This window comes from Periophthalmus magnuspinnatus, chromosome 3 (genome assembly GCF_009829125.3).
Source record: "Periophthalmus magnuspinnatus isolate fPerMag1 chromosome 3, fPerMag1.2.pri, whole genome shotgun sequence".
Taxonomy (NCBI): Eukaryota; Metazoa; Chordata; class Actinopteri; order Gobiiformes; family Gobiidae; genus Periophthalmus; species Periophthalmus magnuspinnatus.
Window position 1 is genome coordinate 29,191,795 of NC_047128.1, and position 20,829 is coordinate 29,212,623.

At 40.5% G+C, this 20,829-nt stretch overlaps 1 protein-coding gene across 1 annotated transcript in view; it reads right to left on the reverse strand.

The window, feature by feature from the left end:
• Positions 1 to 20,829, reverse strand: part of tln2a (talin 2a) — a 55,848-nt gene that overhangs the window by 2,593 nt on the left and 32,426 nt on the right. Inside the window, exons 11-57 of the mRNA XM_055230347.1 lie at positions 20,350 to 20,505; positions 19,972 to 20,073; positions 19,801 to 19,877; positions 18,825 to 19,005; positions 18,400 to 18,513; positions 18,194 to 18,302; positions 17,866 to 18,074; positions 17,272 to 17,370; positions 14,099 to 14,266; positions 13,615 to 13,749; positions 13,383 to 13,542; positions 12,791 to 12,957; positions 11,810 to 11,938; positions 11,555 to 11,668; positions 11,305 to 11,418; positions 11,016 to 11,139; positions 10,295 to 10,434; positions 10,116 to 10,218; positions 9,679 to 9,887; positions 9,476 to 9,595; positions 9,196 to 9,393; positions 8,961 to 9,100; positions 8,795 to 8,888; positions 8,627 to 8,716; positions 8,413 to 8,535; positions 8,186 to 8,329; positions 7,944 to 8,105; positions 7,638 to 7,778; positions 7,377 to 7,558; positions 6,172 to 6,304; positions 5,502 to 5,603; positions 5,094 to 5,264; positions 4,872 to 5,018; positions 4,613 to 4,714; positions 4,426 to 4,545; positions 4,165 to 4,311; positions 3,649 to 3,815; positions 3,359 to 3,542; positions 3,119 to 3,244; positions 2,765 to 2,881; positions 2,417 to 2,602; positions 2,211 to 2,318; positions 2,015 to 2,120; positions 1,327 to 1,451; positions 601 to 789; positions 341 to 523; positions 136 to 261 (exon numbers count right to left, since the gene is read on the reverse strand). Of these exons, the coding sequence (XP_055086322.1) occupies positions 136 to 261; positions 341 to 523; positions 601 to 789; positions 1,327 to 1,451; positions 2,015 to 2,120; positions 2,211 to 2,318; positions 2,417 to 2,602; positions 2,765 to 2,881; positions 3,119 to 3,244; positions 3,359 to 3,542; positions 3,649 to 3,815; positions 4,165 to 4,311; positions 4,426 to 4,545; positions 4,613 to 4,714; positions 4,872 to 5,018; positions 5,094 to 5,264; positions 5,502 to 5,603; positions 6,172 to 6,304; positions 7,377 to 7,558; positions 7,638 to 7,778; positions 7,944 to 8,105; positions 8,186 to 8,329; positions 8,413 to 8,535; positions 8,627 to 8,716; positions 8,795 to 8,888; positions 8,961 to 9,100; positions 9,196 to 9,393; positions 9,476 to 9,595; positions 9,679 to 9,887; positions 10,116 to 10,218; positions 10,295 to 10,434; positions 11,016 to 11,139; positions 11,305 to 11,418; positions 11,555 to 11,668; positions 11,810 to 11,938; positions 12,791 to 12,957; positions 13,383 to 13,542; positions 13,615 to 13,749; positions 14,099 to 14,266; positions 17,272 to 17,370; positions 17,866 to 18,074; positions 18,194 to 18,302; positions 18,400 to 18,513; positions 18,825 to 19,005; positions 19,801 to 19,877; positions 19,972 to 20,073; positions 20,350 to 20,505 (6,543 nt within the window). The remainder of the gene's footprint in view (positions 1 to 135; positions 262 to 340; positions 524 to 600; positions 790 to 1,326; positions 1,452 to 2,014; positions 2,121 to 2,210; positions 2,319 to 2,416; positions 2,603 to 2,764; positions 2,882 to 3,118; positions 3,245 to 3,358; positions 3,543 to 3,648; positions 3,816 to 4,164; positions 4,312 to 4,425; positions 4,546 to 4,612; positions 4,715 to 4,871; positions 5,019 to 5,093; positions 5,265 to 5,501; positions 5,604 to 6,171; positions 6,305 to 7,376; positions 7,559 to 7,637; positions 7,779 to 7,943; positions 8,106 to 8,185; positions 8,330 to 8,412; positions 8,536 to 8,626; positions 8,717 to 8,794; positions 8,889 to 8,960; positions 9,101 to 9,195; positions 9,394 to 9,475; positions 9,596 to 9,678; positions 9,888 to 10,115; positions 10,219 to 10,294; positions 10,435 to 11,015; positions 11,140 to 11,304; positions 11,419 to 11,554; positions 11,669 to 11,809; positions 11,939 to 12,790; positions 12,958 to 13,382; positions 13,543 to 13,614; positions 13,750 to 14,098; positions 14,267 to 17,271; positions 17,371 to 17,865; positions 18,075 to 18,193; positions 18,303 to 18,399; positions 18,514 to 18,824; positions 19,006 to 19,800; positions 19,878 to 19,971; positions 20,074 to 20,349; positions 20,506 to 20,829) is intronic.

Genomic DNA, 20,829 nt, shown 5'->3' on the forward strand with positions numbered 1-20,829 from the left:
TGGCATTGAAATTGAAACTGTATTGAAATGGAAACTTTAAGCAGAGATTTATATTTTTAAAACTGGATATAATCACTAAATAACCAGCTCCACTCTTACTCTTTTTAAATGTGACATACACAAAACACACATTACCTGTGCTATTCCACCCACAAACTTTGTCTTGACTACCACATTGTCTTCATCTGCCTTGTCAAAAGCAGCTTTCTGGGCTGCTCTCACCAAGTTATCTGAAGCCTTTTTAACTGCATTTCCAGCAATCTGAGGATAGGGAAAACATTAGAACTGATATCTCATAATATTCGATATGAAACCTTGAAATATGTTTAGATTGTCAAACCTGTAATCTCCTCATGGCCTCAGAATCCTGGTCTGCTTTCACCTTACAGGCCACTAGCAGCTGGGCTGTGGAGGCAGCCACCTGTTTGGCTGAGGAGATGAGCTTCTCTTCACTGGCATGGCCTTGCACCGAAGCATTAGCAGCTTCACACAGGTTGCTTGTTGCTGCTGCCACCATGCGTGCCTATCAGAAAAGATAAATATATGATTTCAAGTCAAAGTATACCATGTAAAAAGTCAAACGTTCTTATGCACACTTACAGCAGAAATCAGTCCTTGGGACCACTGCCCATCGTCTACAGCATTGGCAGGGATGGAGCCCACTTTGCCCTGAGCCACCAGCTCTCTTTGGGCAGCCGAGGCAGATTTGACCAGGGCGCTTGTGGCTGCAGCAATGGATTTAGCTGCCTCCAGAATCTGCTCCTCAAAATTTAGAGTTTCATCCGCTTGCTAAAAGAGAAAAAGCCGATTGTCAGACTAGACCAAGACACTCAGTTTGTAGGACAGCAGTTTAAAAAAAGATAACTACTACTAAATTATGGTCTAGTTTTGTAATAAAATATATTGTTTCATTTATCTATGCATTTTTGCAAATACTAAACACAATTGCACAAACAAACATACACAGAGCAAACGTCTGTAGACAGAGCGGGACACTGTAGGAATATGTTTGATATATAGTTGGGACTGATTAACAACCTAATATATCAAACATATCAGACAGAGCCCTGCAGAGAAGGCCTCCGGTGGTGGGGGACAGGAGGGGAGGGAGGGGAGGGATTTGGATTAATGCATTAAACACAGGGGCTAGGGCTGATGGGAATGTGTCTGAACAAAGGGGAAAACACATAAGACAAAGCACTCTCTCTTACTGCGGAGTCTCCAGCAAACACTTAGTAAGTAGTATCAGAAAGCTAACAAAGGGAAATGCTACGTTTTTTTTGCTGTTGTCGACCACTCTATATCATTCATGAGAGTATCACATACCTTTGGTTTAGCTCTGGGTTTGAGCTGCTCCAGCTTCTTAGCTGCAGCTTCAATGGATGCAGCTGCTCCAAGCAATTCAGTTTCTGCAATCACAGTTGGATCCTCAGGGTCCACCCACTCTGAGCCTGAATGAATGAAAACAGATTTAGTTGCATGTAACACTATCACCAAGCATAAAACACCCCAATGTATCATGCTTAACAAGAACATGAATCTTGAACAAAAAGTGTCACAAATTAATAAAACCCATGCATAACTAGATAGTACACTGCAATTCACTGCAAAAGGGACAATTGCTCATTATCAAGAGGCAGGTGAAATAAAGCAAGAGGAATGGTGATAAACACGTGTAGATGAAATGTTGAACTTGAAATGACGAATGACAGCAGCAGATTTCAAAACGTGATTTATAATTGACATTTGCAAATCACTTACCTCCATCTGTGGCAAAAAAAGGAGGACAAAAATATTACCTGATTTGGTAGACAAAATTTAACAGATTGCCCAGTTTATGTAATATAACTCCACCCAAGCACTTTCAACAACTGCAGAATACTAACACAGTATACTTCATTCCTTATCCACATTTTTATTACAACTATGCAAATTGGAGTGATCACAAAAGTTGTCACTAGCTCTGACTGAACAATACAAAAAAAAAAAAAAACACAGCTGAATGAAGTCTAACCTTTCATGGCTTCTGCTGCTTGGATGAGTTCTGTGACTGCACCCGCAACCCTTTTGGAGCAAACTGCCAGCTGTTGCTTTTGATCTCCTGTGGGCTTCAGCAGGACCTATGTATTTTTAGAGACAAAAATCAAATATTTAACGCAAAAGACAAAAAATCAGGGTCTTGTCAAAGAACAGTTTTTGTTCCATCTTACCAAAAGAACTTGTTCTAATAGTTCAATGTATCCTGTTGTGCACTCTGTCCCAAATGTTAATGCTCTTCTCTTTACATCCTCACTAACCTCTGGGCTATAGGCTGCTTGCTGTAAATATAATTTAGATTTTTAGAAAACAATGGAGAAACTTCTAGAGAAAACAAAGCATAAAAGATCTATATTATCTATAATATAAACGTAATAACCTTGCAGGTAGTGAGCATGTCTGAGATGGCCTTGCGGCTGAGGTTAGCAGTGTGGATGATGTCCTCCTGGCGACCAGAGTTCCCAGCAGCCACAGCTTTAGCGGTTGCCATGGTAATGCCCTTTGTCATACGGATGAATTCTTCAGGAGTGGTCGTCTTGTTAGGAGCTTCTTTGGACTGAAATACCTAAGCACATAATAAAAAATAAAAAAAACAAAGAAAGAAAAACATTGGCGTCATGCACAAAAATGCAGAAAGCTACAAGGATTAATTTGTATATTGTGATTTTAAAAGAGATAGTTAATATCAGGAGTCATTTATGGACATCCTTTGACCTGAATTCCTCACCCCCAGTTCTTGTTTGATACACTCTATGGTGGCCTCCAGTGCCCTGGTTCCACGGGTAGCCTCATCTTCTACAGCCTTCACAGTTTTCAGCAGAGATGTCACATTAGTCACCATCACCTAAAAGACATGAAGAATGAAGAATATAAAATTTATTTTAAACTAAAAGATACTTATAAAAACACAAGTACAAAATATAAGACTGTTCCATGTTGTTTACAATCAAAATCAAACCTGACACATGGATTTATCTTTGAATGACAAAATGGAAATACAATTGCCTTGAAATGTTCTAAACAGAAAGTTCTAAGCGAAAGCTTCAAAAGATGATGCAGTGACAGTGCTATCATGGTTCACCTTAGCTGCACTCTTGAGCTGATACATAGATGGATCATCTGCTGCTTTGCCAGCGGCACACTTGGTGGCACTAATGAGCTCAGCCAGAGCCTTTGCAACATCTTTCACAGCGTTTATCAGAACAACCTGGGAAGGGGACACAGAAAACATCACTACTAAAACTTCCAGCATGCATATAAAATCACTCTACACTCAATAAAACTCCTGTGGGTATAACTTGTTTATGTGAATGCTAAAGACCTGTGTCTCTGGGTCATCTGAGCCAATGCTGGCTGCTCCCAGTTTAATCACATCGGTGAGCTGTGTAATGGTTTTGGCTGACGACTGGGCTGCTTGTGCCAACTTGTCCTGTCCGGAGGCAGCACCAGACACTAGCATCTTTGTGTCCTCAACAAGAGCTTTAGCGGTCTTCAAAATGTTTTCCCTGGAAGGAAAGAACAATAAATCATTATCAAAGTTACACGTGATGTGATTTCTAAGATGTATGTAAGATGACAGTTCTTGACACCACACCCACAATGAGGACACACCTGTGATCAGCAAAGGACTCCTCATTCTCTGCATTGAGCGTCCCTGCAGATGCAAACATGATTGTAGTGTCCAGGTCAGCTATAATCCCAGACACAGCACTGGCTGCAGTGATGCAGGCCTGTGTGCCCTTGTTTCCTGCCTGAAGGGCTGAGAGCACCAGCGATACCTGAAAGTGTAAAATGTATTCGTTAGTACAACACATCAAAGTTCAAAAGGTGACACAAGAAATTCATAACTCTAGAAGTGAATGTTATAGAACTATGCATTTTAGTAGAATGCATGTGGTTTGAATAGCAAATGATCAATAAAATTAGGTTAAATTTTCAACAACAAAAAAAAACTACATTCAGATGAACATAGGAACTGTGACATGATGACCAGTTAAATGAAAGAGAAACTGTAATCTTGAAGGGCGTACTTCTGAAATGACTATACACAATATGTGTATGTATAGTATAGTTAAATAATTGTATGGAAAGACTGGCTGTTGATACACTACGACAAAGCAACTGTACCTTTTCTGTGACTGCTCGAGCACATTCTATAAGTTCTCGCTTGGTGAAACCATCCGATGGAGTGATCTGTAAGGCTCCTGCTTTCTGGACCAGGTAGATGCAGCCATGTCCCAGGTCTTGAACACGAGTCTTAATCTGAAATCCAATCTGCCACAAACCCACCCATTGTCAGCACATAATCTTTGTTTTGTATTTTGAAGTACAACAAATACAAACAAAATATAACAACTCCGTTTCCTTTTTAATGGTTTGACCCCTCACCTCCTCTGGCTCTGCTGTATAAGCAGCTAGGCGGCCCTGAACAGCCAGTTGACTGTAGTCCACTGTCACTTGAGAAGCCAAGGCTCCCAAATCATCTGGACTTGTCACAGATTTTGCCATCTGTTTAATGTAAAGAGAACGGTTATTTAATTTTTAAAGACTGGTGATACACACTGCTACGACATACCATTTCCTGAGCTGTAACAGCTATAGCTTTGGAATATTTCACTGAGCTGGTCTGATAATCCACAAAAGACCCTTCAGGTTCAGGAGGAGTACCTTCATCAAGCTGTGAGGAAACACAAGTTGAAAAGTTGATATTTAGACGATGATAGTAAGGACTCTGTATTATATTATAAAAACATAAATGTGAAGTGGTTAACACAAGAATTAAATGATCAATAATCGTGTAATTCAATCATATGCAACAAAAATATAACACTCACTTTGGCCATTGCATCTGCAATAGAATCCACCATTCCTCCTACCAAACCCACTTCACTGGCTGCCTCATTCAGTGTCACCATAATGTCATCAACAGCTTCCTTCATGAGTTGTGCTGCCTCTGCTATGGCATCGTGGGTGTGGATAGCCTGAACATCAAAGATAAGGTCTTATGGTTAGCTCTATGCTACAGGTGTCTTTTCTGTATCTAGTTTAGGCCTTACCTTTGGGTTTCCTCCTCCCTCTTTTGCAGCATAGAGCATCTGAAGAGCAGACTCAGCCAAGGTCTTGGTTTGATCCAGAAAGGTCATCTGCTGTTGATGGTCTTTAAGCTTAGAGGCTAGCCCCACACTAGCAGCTATGAGGGGATCAAAGTAGCCGGCCAACTGGGTCACCTAAACCAAAGATATACAAGTGTATTTGAAATCATGTATTTGTATTTTATTCATGTGTTTTATATTGGCAAAAAGATGGTGTTCAAAAATAAATAACAAATCAGTAGAATATAATTTGTTAAAATATAATTAATGAATACAATGTTTTATAGTTGTAATCTAAGCATCATGCAACCTGTACATTTTCTTTTTGTTATGCAGTCACAACATTAAGGCAGAGTTGTGCTCTATATCTACCTTGTGTCCTAGTTGAGAAGCTTCGCCTTTGGCGGCTGTGGAAACGGGGTCAATTAAGTGGCCAATTTCCTGCACGGTGGATGTGAGCTGCTCTTGAAGCGCCTGGGGAAAAAAGCAGACAAAAATCCATTTAGCCTTTACTGTTAGACAAAGGTAAAATCACAGTGAAAACTTGCTATAAAGAAAAAGGAAGAAAGTTACAAAGGCACATTTTTGCCCTGAGCAAGAGAAACTCAGTTTTGTATTATAATAACTAGTGTGGGAAGGGATGCAAAATATTTCTCTGAAAAGTTACTTAAGCAATTAAAACAGTTTAATCCAAATGGTAGTTATCCAATAAAAAGTTTCTTAAATTTCCCAAAATAAACACCATGTTAAATTGAGATATTATGTATCTCATGTACTTGCAGAGAAACTATAAAAATGGAAACTAAAAACACTGTTACATTCAGGCTGGATGTAATACACACATCTGCCTGTTGTCAACAGCACAAAAACAGACAGACAAGAGATGATAGAGGACCCTCATCCATATTCCTTATACAAAGTCACAAACACAAATACATTAAACTCAATGTCTATTAGTTTTTTTTATAAATGTTATAAAAACATTGAAAGCAAAAGCATGCTGGAAGATATTGGAAGCATAGTCAGGGTGACGGCTACTTACCTCCAGTGAGATGTCATCCCTGCTGGGTAGGTTCTGGCTGACTGCTGCCAGAGAGGCCTGCTCAATGTCCCGGATACATTTGTTGATGTTATCTATTGAAGAGTCACACTCCCGTTGGCCGGGGGCCTTGTCCCTGAGAATAAATGGAGAATCGGAAGAGGAGAAAACCATTAGCACAGAAGAATGATCAACAGGAAAAATGAAATTTAAAAGTACTGAAAGAAAGTCAGAAAAGTAAATGTTGACACAGTTAGCCACAGATGAGCTCCAGACATGGTTTTCCTTATCTGGCCCCTCTTCAGATTGTTGCTCATTTCAAATCTGATGAAAAAGACTACTATAAGGTCTAGCTCAGCAAACAGATCATGCTGGGCAGCCAAATTGGCTTTAAATCCTCTAAAAGGTTCAGGGGACAGACTGAATTTTATGTTAGTTATATATTCATATCAAAGTTGTATTATACAAAAACACAAAAACCCTGTTGCTATTTAAAGGAGTGCCACTTAAATTATGGAGACACAATGCCTAGGATATTTAACATTATTGAACAAACTGCCACTTTGCTGTTAAATGAATGACTGTAATAAGTGAAAGAAATGCTAAGCCAGCAGTATGAGAATGCCAATGTATAGATGTTCTTCAGGTTATAAACCTTAAAATTCAACACATTCATTCCTCATGGACACCCAGCTATTTGTCTCAGCGCAAGGTCAGGTGCAAAAGTCAGAGTAGAAAATGTGATATAAAGGCTGTAAAATACAACAAGCATACATTAAGATGGCTGGATTAGTCTATGTCAAAAATATGACAAGGACATCAGTTTTAAAAGCAGATGTTTACATGAGAATAAATCATAGATAAATAAAAAATGGACATAGATTTGGCAGAGATGTAGGAACATGGTCTGCATGGTTGCCAGGCAACATCAAAAACCTGGCATGATGTATCAGCACAGCTTTATACACCAGCCACACACATTTTAGTCTCTTGGTTTTGCCTTCTTCAGAACAACTAGTGTCTACTCAGTATCATTATTGTATTCACAAATACTTAATATATTTTATAGGGCATAGGCATTATACAAGTATTATACACCTTAGCATTGATATTTAGTGATGATACTCGACTTAAAATTATGTAAATACAGGCAAAACATTTAAATCAGTCCCGTGAAGTTTAAAGAATGCTAAAATTTGTTTACTAACCGAATGGCTGTAATGAGTCCTTTGATGGAATCAGAAACAGTGCGAGAATGTCCAGCTAAAACAGACCAGGTGGGTGGATCTTTAGGGTTTATGACCAGAGATCGTGCTGTCTTAAGCAGGTGAGTGGAGCTGTCCAGCATGGAGCGTGCCGACTGGAGGATAGGCTCCTGAGCTGCAGAACCCTACGAAGAGAAAATGCATTAGTCAATGGATAGTGTTACTAATTAAAAAAAACATATATTAATAACAGCAAAGTTATACCTCACTGCTGATCTGAGCAGGGACGCTGGCAAACTCAGGGTTGGAAGCAAATGTTGTTAGGTTTTCTACAGCCTCAATGAGTGGAGTTGTGGCAACTCGGCACCTGTTTCTGTTCTCTTCAGAGAAATCCCCATCTAAAGCCTAAATACAACAAAATAAAGCTTCAAACTAAAATAAAAACTGGCCTAATCTGATGGAAATGTTTAATTTCACAATTTTCCAGATATAACGGTATGTTAAAGACTATTGGAAGCCTTGTAATTATGTTTGAAACTCAAATCTAAGATTGTGAGCCCAATTCCATACCTTAATGGTTTTGACCAGATTGGCTGTGCTGTTGGCCACCTCCTTGGCTGACTGGACAAAGTGCCTTTTAGCAACTGGGTTGGTTGTCTTTGATGAAGCCAAACGACAAGCATTACATAAAGCTGATGTATGCTTGGCAACTATGGTGGCAGCTGAGAGCACCTACAAACAAGAAGTATATGGAATATGTCTTTTACCTTAATATTTAGTGTGTATCCATGAAAACCTAAACTACTACATACCTGGGATGGGCTGCTATCTGGGTCCACAAGATTCTGACAGGCCATCTGAATGGCCTGGTTGGCTTTAGCAAACTGAATAGGGTCAACAAGGCCTTGATGCCCTGCTTGACTGTTGGGATCAGACACACCAACAAGGTATGACGCCTAAGGATTGATTTAACAATTTAACAAGTCAGAAGACATGTTCTCCCCATTTTGAATCGTGTGCTGTATGACAGAAGGTTCACCTGTCCCGCCGCTTCAGTCAGGCCACAAAGCGCCTTTGAGGCTGATCCTACACAGTCTCCAAAAGAAAGCACATCTCCAGTCTTGCAGTTTTGAGAGATACCCGCCATCGACTCTCCCAGGACCTAGAGACAGAAATTGTGAAGCCTGATAAACAGACTGCTGAAGATTCTGTACTACTATTATAATGTTCAGTTAAGTGAGTGCTGCATGTACCTTTGAGTTCTCCATGACACTTTCAATGCAGTCAAAGTAGGACAGGTCACTGACTGGCTCATTAGGGTTGTCCAGCATTCCCTTGACAGCCTGAAAGAGAGTAGCAGAGGTTGTGATAATCTGCAGCTGTAACAGTATGTTGTTCAACATTCAGTGTTTTTTTTTCACCTCCAACTCTCTTAAAGCATTGTCACACTCCTTTTGCCCAGGAGCCTGTTGAGTGCACAGTGTAATCAACTGGTTAATGCTATCAGTGACTGCTCTGAAAAACAAACAAAGAATTATTAGTTATTAGTTAAAACATACTGTATAAATATTTTATAATACTTCATACCTTGCTGCAGCTGCCAAAAGATTCTTGGCATTTGCTGCTGCAGGATCCACAGACAGACTTTTAGCAGCCAGAAGCAGCTTGCTAGATGCCATGGAGATGTTCTTTAAGTTTCCAATCACTTGTACCTGGTCATCTTTTTTCTGAAATTTTTGTTAGTTAAAAAGTCACAATTACATGAATGTGAGTCCAAAATGCTAAAGAATTCATGTACTGAATTTTCTGTATAATAAGCTACCTGAGTGTGGCCAGCCATCTCAATGCCCGCGTCCAAGAACTCATCAAAGTCTTGACTAAACTTTCCGGATGCCTCAGCCAGTTGGCTGCTAGAGCCTCTGGAGGCATACACTACCTCCCCAGCCGACTGGTTCAGGTCTGCTGCCGTCTGGTTCAACTCACTCTGGGCCTCCTGGAAGGACTTGGAAGCTGGTGGTATCTGAGGTGAATACCACATTTTATTCATATTACATTGATTATTAATTCATCAACACTATACTTGTATTATGTCTGTCCCTTACAGTTTCTATCAGCAATTTCTTGCTAGCTTCACCAATGCTTTTGAGAGCCATGTCTACATCTTTCTGACCAGGCAGGCAGTTAACACAATTGTTCAGGGAGTGTGAAACAGCTTTGGCCACCTGCATATATGCAAAATATATTACCAATGCATACATTTAAAATTTTAGAAAATGTACAAGCTGTCTATAAGTTTTAAACACACCTGAGCTAGGCGCTGCTGACTCTCTGCATCTCCAGGTGAAATAAGTGCCTCCTTGGCTTCCTGGATGAGGAGTGCTGAACCCTCCATAACGTCTCGAGCAGAATCCAACATGGCAACCGCGGCCTTCGGGTCTGTAGTAGAAGCAGCTACACCACGGGCTGCTTGTGCAAGTGTCTTCAAGGCCTGAGCAGTCTCTCTGGCGGCTATGCCTTTTGACAAAATGGTAGTTCTGCATTAACTCATGTTAACAGCATATACAAGTATGAACTGAGTAATAGAATGTATTACATTATTATTATTGCAACTTGTGTTATCCACTTGCAATTAATAACATGATCTAACAGAGGGCTGAATTTGTATGTTCACCAATCATACCATACCGTCCTTTCAATACAGTGTCTTTAAGATGCAAGTTCACTACAATGTACCATTCTTACCAGTGTAATGTTCATTTCCTTGAGCTGCACAGGTCAGCAGCTGAGCCATAGAAGATCCAACTGACTTTGAGGTGCTGCCCAGATCCTGAGCACATTTCTCCAACTGAAATAAAAAAATGTTCTTAATAAGCGTAAAGAAATACAAAGAGCTATAAGAGACAGAACTAAACGTGTTTTACCGATTCACCAGGGAGTGGCTTGAGCTGGTCACTACTGCAGGCCACTTTAGCATCTTGTAGCTCACTATGCAGAGTCTGAATAGCATCTAGAGCTGAGTCGATCTCCATAGGACCACAGGCTTCATGGGCCTGTAGTTTGAGTCACACAGTATTATTAACTAGAAATATCTATACACTATGTGCTGGTATATCCAGAGAATAAACAAATTCACACAATAATAAAAATAATATGAATAATGGCTTACACTTGTAATGCGCTTTACAGGCTTGTCAAAGCCTCTCAAAGCGCTACACTATAGTCATTATTCATTCATTTCCACACTTGGTGATGGTAAGCTACTACTGCAGCCACAGCTGCCCTGGGGCAGACTGACAGAAGCGAGGCTGCCAATCTGCGCCATCGGCCCCTCCGACCACCACCTATCATTCGCGCACACACCACTTTCATACTAGGCAATGTGGGTGAAGTGTCTTGCCTAAGGACAAAATGACAGAACTTGGTCCGAGCGGGACTCCGACCTTCGGGTTGGGGGACCAACACTCGAACCACTGAGCCACACCAGCTACCGCACTCACAACACATTCTCACTGTCCAGTCGGACAAAATGTCTAGCCCACAAGGACACTACGGCAGAAATCTTTCTTGCTATGAGATGACCCCTCCGGTACCAGTACCTGGACGAGTGCCAGTACCTCTTTCCTATACTTAACTTCTGTGCAGATGTCCTTAGTTCTGCCAAGCAGGTAGCAAGGTTCTTGGCACACTGACCCAGTTGCATGGCTGCAGCCTGATCCGTCACCGTGGGAACAGAGGACTTGGCTGAAGTCACCATCTTACTTCCAGGCTGTAGCAGAAGTAGTAATCAATTGTGTGTTTAAAAAAGGACATTACAAATGCATACAACAAAGAACATGAAGCATATTACTCCAAGGTATTCATTCCACTCTGACTGCTAATGTTAGCAGTTAGTAGTCACTGATAAATCCTGTTAGTGTATATAACACCACACCTGTAGGAAGTTTTGACTGGCAATGATGAGGGCCAGTTGAGAACTAAGGTCTTCTGGTTTAGCCTGACTTCCACGCACACCTTGAACCAGCTGTGGGATGTGATCTGCAACAGCCTAAACACCACAAAGACATTACGAAATACACATAAAAGTTCTTACTTTAGCAGGTTACTGCTACGTATATGTCAAAAGGGACATTATTAGATCTATTTATGAACTACAAACTTAAACGATTCCACATCTGACACACCTTACAGCTCTGCACTAGCTGTTGGTGGGCTGCAGTATTCTTGTTGGAGGCCGCTGCATTTTGAGCAGCAGCGATGGTCTGTGTGGCTGCGGCGGCTGCTTGCTTTGCTGCATTCTGTGGATTTTGAATCAACAAAAAGGAAATTCAATGATAACATTATACATTGTGCCAATAGTTTATCGAAAATATAAAGTCTACTATAATATACTGTATACTACTACAAGATATTTTCCACATTTCTCAAACTTCACTAACCTCAAGCCTGTTAATAAGTTTTTTCTTGATGGCATTCTGTGCAGCGGCATTAGTAGCAACACGCAGCCCTTCAGCAGCTTCCCTCAGCCTTTGCTGTTGGTCTTCATTCTCTGGATAGGCTGCTGCCCCCTGCAATGAACACAATTCACCATCATTACCACCATCATTACTCAACACTAATAGAGAGACCTCTAAACACTATGTGTTATGCAATGTGCATTTATCTGTGCTTATACAATCAGTGCCAAACAAGATTTCATAATATAAGCGTAGACCTCAGCAGCAGATGACATGTGTGCCAAATTAAACTCCATTTTATTTATATGGTGGAAACAAACATCACTTTCCATTGTGAGTCATGGTGTTGGGCAGATAGAGCAAAGAGCCATTAGGTTAATTAACAGGGAACTCTGCCTCAGCTACACAGATGCCAGAGCATTTCTATCTGCTTTTGTGCCTGGACTCAAATTTAACCCCATAACTGTTGCGTTCAAAGGCACTTATAATGTTATCCAACTGGAACCAATTATTTTTAGGCTGCTGTTTATGCTGCTGTAATCTGCCTGTTCACATCCTTAAGAGCATCAAAAGATATCACATGACATCGCACTTCGAGCAGAAAGTCAATTTTATACCATCAAAAATATACTTATGCAAAAAGGTTTAACCAAAAACAATGTCCTGGGTAACCAAGATGAATTAGTGACGTGCATGTACATATTGATATATTATGCTGAGAAATCTGGCAACAAGCTTTACTGACTACCAGGCCTCTGTTTAATTTGTAAGAGCCTTATTTATATTCATAGGCTATGAAAAAAAGTTGTTAAGAGTGGAAATAAAATATAGGTTTAAATGAGCAGGGACTGCATCATAATCACAATACAATTTTCCTCTGAAACAGGCTCTTGGCACCAGAAGCATCACAGCTGTAATTTAACACCTTCTATAAATACAGTGTGTGAATATCAGCTCATTTACTTTTGCAGCTTCCACCATCCGTGCAGTTGCGTCAGCCAGTAGTTTAGCAGCAGCCAGCAGCTTCTTTGAGTTATCCACGTCCACCTCAGCCTCTGCATCAGACCTCATCGCATTGACCAGGTCTGACGTGGCCTGAGCCAAGACACGGGCCTGCCGCACCATTTCACCTGAGGATAAATCATGTCAGGATGAATGCTGAATGTGCACTGTATTCTTCCTATACCAGTATGTTACAGTTTGTGTAATAATTATAGCTGTCCAAAACTTAAAATGTCAAAAAATCTCTGATTTGTGTTTATTACTTAATGATCATTGAAACCATCGGAATTATATTAAATATCAAAATATTCACACTGAATTTGAAGTGTATTGCTATAAAAAAGTACTGTGTAAATTAATATAAAAGCTAACCCTTGATACTGTTTTGCATCTATACAGACTTTTATATGCACAGCATTTCCTAGCTAGCTGCATGCAATCAATCCAGGATGCCATTTCTGCTAAAATAGAAACAAGCATGGAACTTAATACGTAATTTTTTTCTTCTGAATAGAACATGTCAACCTAATACAACAAACACCGCTGCACCCACCTGCATCTCCCATTGAGCTGAAGATGTTCTCTGTAACAGACATGATGGTGTCTGTGGCCTGGTCATATCGGCCAATGGGCTCTCCTCTGGACGTGTACTGACGCACATGCTGCAGAAGATCTGCCAGAGAGTGACTGACCACACCAGCTGCCGCACTCACCTTTAGCACAGGAAAACTTTGTAATTCCCATTAACATTGTCAAAATTCAAGAAGAACAGACATGTCTTGCACCTGTTTGAGGAGTTCACCGTCTTCTGTGGCTGAGAGACAAGCTTGGACACAGCTTTCCACTGATCGGTCCACCAACTTCCCAGCTTCAATAAGCTGCTCCTGGCAAACTGGGGAACTGATGGTGGGGCTTACAACCTACAACATTAGGAATTTATGATTAGTTCAAGTGGTAGGAGGGTTTTAACAGTTGATACAAAACTATATTCTTTTAAATGAAAAATAAAATCTGATGTATACCATTTGGTGTGCATTTTATATATAATCTTATATATAATATTATATACAAGATTATATATATAATTATATTATAGTAAAAAATGCACTACAGAGAAACATAATTCAGGCTTTTCTCCCAACCAACATTGGAAATACATTATAAACTGTTCATATGACACACACTTAAATACTTATCTTTGGCAGACATTTATAGAACAAGATGAAAGGATTAAATGTAATTTAGTACGAAAACTGATTACAGCTCTACCTTTGCACATGCGACCAGCTGAGAGGTGGAGAGGGCACATTGTGTAGCTGCAGCAATAACTCTGTTCTGAAGCACAGTGTCCTCTGCAACCTGAGCCACGTTTTTAGCTTTAAGCACCAACATTGCGGCAGCATTAGCCACAGCTTTTGCCAGATTCATCAGGACATCCTAATCAACGAGATAAAAAAGTCAGTAAAATATTAATAAGAATTAAAGCCGCAAGCGGCGATGATGGCCCTCGCCCCCCGCGCGACCGCCCCCCCATGCGACCGCCCAGGGCCGGCCACCGCCCCCACGCACCATTTTCCCCGCCCGGCCACCCCACGGCCGCAACCCGCCCCCCTTCACACAGTTTCTATATAAATATGTGTGACCCACACATTATAATGGCTGTGCAAGGCGTTGAACCGGCAACCGCGTAAATAATACAGGTATGGTGTAATTGACTTTTTTGCCCCTTTTAATGTCCAAAATTATCTCCCCAAGTTTCATGCCAATCTGACAAAGTTGAGTATTTTACCGATACTGTAGGGGGCGCTATAGTGTTCATTTAGATAACAATTAATAGTGCATTCTATTAATACCCTGATATCACATGTGTGATGAGAATTTCAGCTGTCTAGAACCATGTATGTGCGTGTAAGACATTTTTTACTGATTTTTTTTTTTGAGTGTTTGCGCCCCTGGTGGCCAAATGTGCAAAATGACTCATGGCCATAATGTAATTTTTTGTTTCTTCTGATGCCACCGATTTTTTCCCCGAATTTCGAAGGAATCCGATAATGTTGGCGATTCACCCCTATGGTAGGGGGCGCTATAGTGTTCATTTTTATTAAAATTAATATTGCATTCCATTCATGCCCCAATCACACATATGTGATGTGAATGTGAGCTCTGTAGGGCAATGCCTGTGGTCGTGAGAGGACATCGAAAAAACAGGAAACGAAGGCGTACTTCGGTGGCGGCGTACGGGCGAACCGTGTGGAATTCGGAGAAAACGTGGATAACTTCTGAAGACCCATGTGTCTGGATGTGGCATGTGAAATCTGAGCTCATTTGGACCAAAAACCTGAGACTAGTAGCGTTTTGAAAATACGCTACGAATTAAGTGGCGAATTTTTGATCCAAAATGGCCGACTTCCTGTCTGTCATAGAGCAGTACTTCAATTCATTTTTATGCTTGTCCCCCCATTCTCTATCACTGTTCTGATTTTTGTGTGTGTTTTCCAAAATAAACCAGGCTCCTCTCCCATAGGGGTAAAATTTTAGGTGGCGCTGTCGAGCCGGTGTGCTTCGGACATTGTCCCAACACCAATTTTATTTCAAAAACCTGAAACTAGTAGCGTTTTGAAAACACGCAGCGAAAAATTTGGCGAATTTTTGATTCAATATAGCCGACTTCCTGTCCGTCCTAGGGCCGCACTATGATTGGCTTTTTTGCTTGTCTCCATGAGCTCTATCACTGGTGTGAATTTCGTCAAGCTAGGGCGAAAAATGCGTGTCGGCTCCCAATTCATTTGAAAATTTTGAATTTTCTAGGTGGCGCTGTCGAGCCAGTGTGTGTGGGTCATTTTCCCGACACCAATTTTATGAAATTTTTCGCAGAGCCGGTCGATTCTATACCCCCATGTGAGACTTTTCGTGAATGTTCAGGGGGTGAAAAATGCGATTGTTTTGGCGGAAAAACGAAGAACAATGTTAATATGCAGTGTGGCCCTGAGCTGTGTGGCTCTGACTCTATATGAGAGGGGTCTGTGGCTTTGCACCGGCAACCGTGTACATAATACAGGTATGGTGTAATGGACTTTTTTGACCCTTTTAATGCCCCCAATTATCTCCCCAAGTTTCATGCCAATCGGACAAAGTTGTGTATTTTACCAATACTGTAGGGGGCGCTATAGTGTTCATTTAGATAACAATTAATAGTGCATTCTATTAATACCCTGATATCAGACGTGTGATGTGAATTTGAGCTGTGTAGACCAATGCATGTGCGTGTGTCAGAAATTTTTTAATGATTTTTTTTTTTGTATTTGCGCCCCTGGTGGCCAACCGTGGAAAATGACTCATAGCCATAATGTAATTTTTTGATTCTTCTGATGCCACTGATTTATTCCCCGAATTTCGTAGGAATCCGATAATATTGGCGTTTCACCCCTATGATAGGGGGCGCTATAGTGTTCATTTTTATTACAATTAATAATCCATTTTATTCATACCCTCATTTCACACGTGTGATGTGAATTTGAGCTGTGTAGACCAATGCATGTGCGTGTCAGACATTTTTAAATGATTTTTTTTGGAGTCTTTGCGCCCCTGGTGGCCAAGTGTAAAAAATGACCTATGCCCGTAATATAATTTTTTGGTCCACGTCATGCCCCCAATTTATTCCCCAAATTTCGTAGGAATCCGATAATGTTTGCGTTTCACCCCTATGGTAGGGGGCGCTATAGTGTTCATTTTGATTAAAATTAATATTGCATTCCATTCATGCCCCAATCTCGCATATGTGATGTGAATGTGAGCTCTGTAGGGCAATGCCTGTGGTCGTGAGAGGACATCGAAAAAACAGGAAACGAAGGCGTATTTCGGTGGCGGCGTACGGGCGAACCGTGTGGAAATCGGAGAAAACGTGGATAACTTTTGAAAACCCATGTGTCTGGATGTGGCATGTGAAATCTGAGCTCATTTGGACCAAAAACCTGAGACTAGTAGGGTTTTGAAAATACACAACGAAAAATTTGGCGAATTTTCGATTCAATATAGCCGACTTCCTGTCCGTCCTAGGGCCGCACTATGATTGGCTTTTTTGCTTGTCTCCATGAGCTCTATCACTGGTGTGAATTTCGTCGAGCTAGGGTGAAAAATGCGTGTCGGCTCCCAATTCATTTTAAAATTTTGAATTTTCTAGGTGGCGCTGTCGAGCCATTGTGTGTGGGTCATTTTCGTGATGCATATTTTCTTGAATTTTTTGCCAAGCCGGTCGATTTGATACCCCCATGTGAGACTTTTCGTTGACGTTCAGGGGGTGAAAATTGCGATCCCAGGGGGAGAAAAAAAATAATAATAAGAAGAAGAAACCCAGGAAGAACAATGCCCCTCGCCATCACTTCGTGAGTGGCGAGGGCCAAATATTAAATAGAAAAGTAAGTAATATACATTGTCAGTATTACCTGGAACCTCTCGTCTGTCTCATTTTCTCCAATCTGCCGAAGAAGATCTCCGCTGGCCTGACCAATGCTGCCTGCTGCTGTTAGCACAGTTTGTCTTGGCTGTACTCCCAAATAGTGCAGAAACAAGAAGAGAATGTCAGTCTTTTTGTATCAGCATTCTTAAGAGGATCATAAGGATTTTAATATTAACTTTGCATTACCAAATTGTACAGAGAATAATAGAAAAGCGTAATCATGCAAAATAATAGTTTCTTTACTTTTTTAATAAAAAAGAAAATGTCAAGTCCAATCCACAGCTGTTCACCATTACAGGTGCAGCCAGCAAAAAAAGGCCAAAATCATGGGACAATGTTTCGTGTCAGTGCAAAGATGCACCCCAGCGTTATTATGAGGCCACTACGAAATCAAATTTCACTAAATCAAACGTCGCTTGCAATCTTCCTAACTTTGTGTCTGTTACCCAATATATACATGTTTATCAATGTATTTATGAATTCTTAATCCCAACATTTTGCATCCCTGTCATGATGTTTACCCTCATTAATATATGGATTAAATTTATATGTAAAAATGTCTAGGGACAAGCTAGCGCACCTCTCCAGAAGCAGGCTCCACAGCCTTTAGCAGGTCAGACACTGCACCAGCTAATGTCCTGGCAGCCTTCATCAGGTCGTTACCACCACCCACTTCATCCTCCATTAGAGCAGCCAGCAGCTTCACACCCTTTGACATTTCGGTCAGGTTGGACGAGATCGTGGTGATGGCACAGCCCACTGCAGTGTAATCAGTGTCTGTTGGATCACCTGGTCATAAAATAAAGAAGACATTCAGAGCAAAAGCATGTTTGTACGTCAAGAGTTCTGCTCTATATCCCTTAAATGTTCAACACATTCTTTGTTTTCAGTTTTTGAAATGTATTGACCTGCTGTGAGGTTGACCACTGACGCTGTTCCGGCAGTGATGGCATCCACCTGAGAGTGGATCTCATGTTTTGACTCATCCATCTTGTTTTGTATCCACACTTTAGAGGCCTACACATAGTGGTTTAAAAACATTTTATTTCCTATTTGTACATGACAGCCAAGGCAGTAGAACATATTCAAACAAATGAATTAATTTGTTCCATACCATGTCCTGTCCAAGTGGAGGCAGGTTGTCCACTTCTCCAAGATCAATCTGGGCCTTTTGCACAGCTTGCATACTGGTATTGATGGTTCCCATTAGAGCCTGCTGAGCCGAACTCTATAATTGAGGGACGTTGTAGTTTTAATACATTTTTCAACAGCTCAAAATTATTATTAACCTTCTCACTTAAAATATATGAATGTAGTTCAAGCTAGAAAACTTGTTTTACAAATTAAATTTTGTCTGATGCCACTTGTTTATTATAGTATGTGACAATTTACAATGACTATAGCCTAACAAGAGAAAATTTGCAGCATGCAGAGAACAGAAGGCATATTTAAAAGAAATCTAATGATGATAGTGCTAGTCCCAATGCAAACATTAATCATAACCATTATGTGGAGGAACACAGTGAGAGCTCTTCATACCAGTGGAGGCATATGACCCCGGTGCATCTGGCCCATAGTGATCTGCTGCTGAGCTGACGGCATGGTGCCCACACTGAGGGACTCTGTGCCAATGGAGCCAGAGCGGATGACCCCCGGCAGTGCCACAGACCCATGCTCCGCTCGACCCACGCGGTTAAACTGCTGCTGAAGGATGGTGGACCTGTAGATACAAATCAGCAACAACATATGCTGAATAGTAAGATATTTATTTTGTGCACATTTATGCAAAAGCCAAAAAAAATAATATTGGAATATAGAATAGAAACGCGCACACATATTATGCCATTGGATGTATGACAACACATACATGATTTAAATATATTATGCTTGAACTTGTATAAATGATCATGTGGTAAAAAGTAACAGCAGCATGCAGCAAAAATGTGTAGAGAGGGATGCCACCAAGTCTTCTTTCTTCACCTTAATGGGAAACTAGCTTTGTTTTCCTTTCCTTAGATAGGGCTTTCCCGAGTTTAGTTAACAACATGTCAGCACTATTAAAGACTCTTGCCTACAGGCACAGCCTAAAAAAAGAAAAGAAAAAAAGTTGCACACAAGGCTACAGTGGATAAATGAGCCAATACTCATCTAATCAGGAAATGTTCAGATAGAGCTTTCACTTGCCCAGTGCTGCTAGATTTCCTCACATAATGATTATCTCTCTGGATAACAGCCAGCTTTAGAAGCATCCATGTGCTGAAATGAGCTTCGAGAAGACAGATGTGTGGGCAAGGCCACACCAAAAAGGAAATTGAAAAAGAAGGTCTGTGCAATATTGGTTTTCAAAATAATAATAAGTAAAAAACATGATCCACAGCAACATGTGAACATGTAATGATAAATAACAGGTTTTTGCCCTTTCACTTGCTGTGGGTCCATCTCTACTAGATGAATAGACAGGTGAGATGTATGTTAGTCCAAGGACTATAAAAAACAAAAAACTGCTTTTACAAACTTTTTAGGGGACACAGACTCCTCCAGCATGGTTGACTCCTCATCTCCTTCCAACCCAAAGCGGTCCTTACTTTGCTTCTACAGAAAAAAAAAAAGAAAGATAAATGTTATATGGACTCAGCTTAAGCAGTGAATATATAGTAACCTTGTGGTCTTTTTTAAGCAGCCTTACCTTTTTGAGAATAATGTCTATGTAACCAGCAATAAGTTGAGAAATCTGTTCCCCCTCAGTGGTCTGCACAGAGTAGTAGCTTTCCTGATACTCTCCAAAGTCCTGTGCATACAGAATTAACAAAACTCCAAAATGAGCTAATTATGACATAAATTCAAATAATCACTATAAACACGCCAGGAATAAGCATTTGTACACAAATATTGTTGCACATCCTTTGTGACTGCATTAATGATAATGTATATTACAAAGACATTGGTAACTGTACCCATCAGTTTAATGTCAGTGTTCTAAAAATGAAGAAAAAATAAACAACTTCACAACAACAGGCATTAGTTTTTCCAAAGAGAAACTGGTGTGTTCTTTTTAGTGCTTTACCAGAGTGAAGCTTTTAGGTGATGCTGCCCATCTCTTGACAGTTGTAAGAGGCCACTCCTGAACCACATCTTTGGTCTTTTCATCCACTCTCATCACTGACTCTTTGGTAATGCCCAGCAGCCGAGGCACCAGCTTGTTTTTGCTCTTCATCTTTTCCTGAGATAAAAAGGTATTTTTAGTCAAAACACTGCATGTAAAACAAAAATGCAACAGCCAATCAAGAGCCTGATGAAAGCTATTCACTTGACAGATCCTTTAACCGTCTATTGCTGTAAATTTAGTTTTATTACCGTCACTGGATTCAAATACAGCCTTCAGTAAAACAACGTGACATCAGTACTATTTCACAGACATGCCAATGAGCCAAGTAGTATTTTCTTCTCAAAATGTATTTTTCCAAAAATTGTTCCAGAAAAAAATTTCTGTTGTATCCTAATCAACCCAGAGATTTTACTAAACATATATCACACTTCTTTTTTT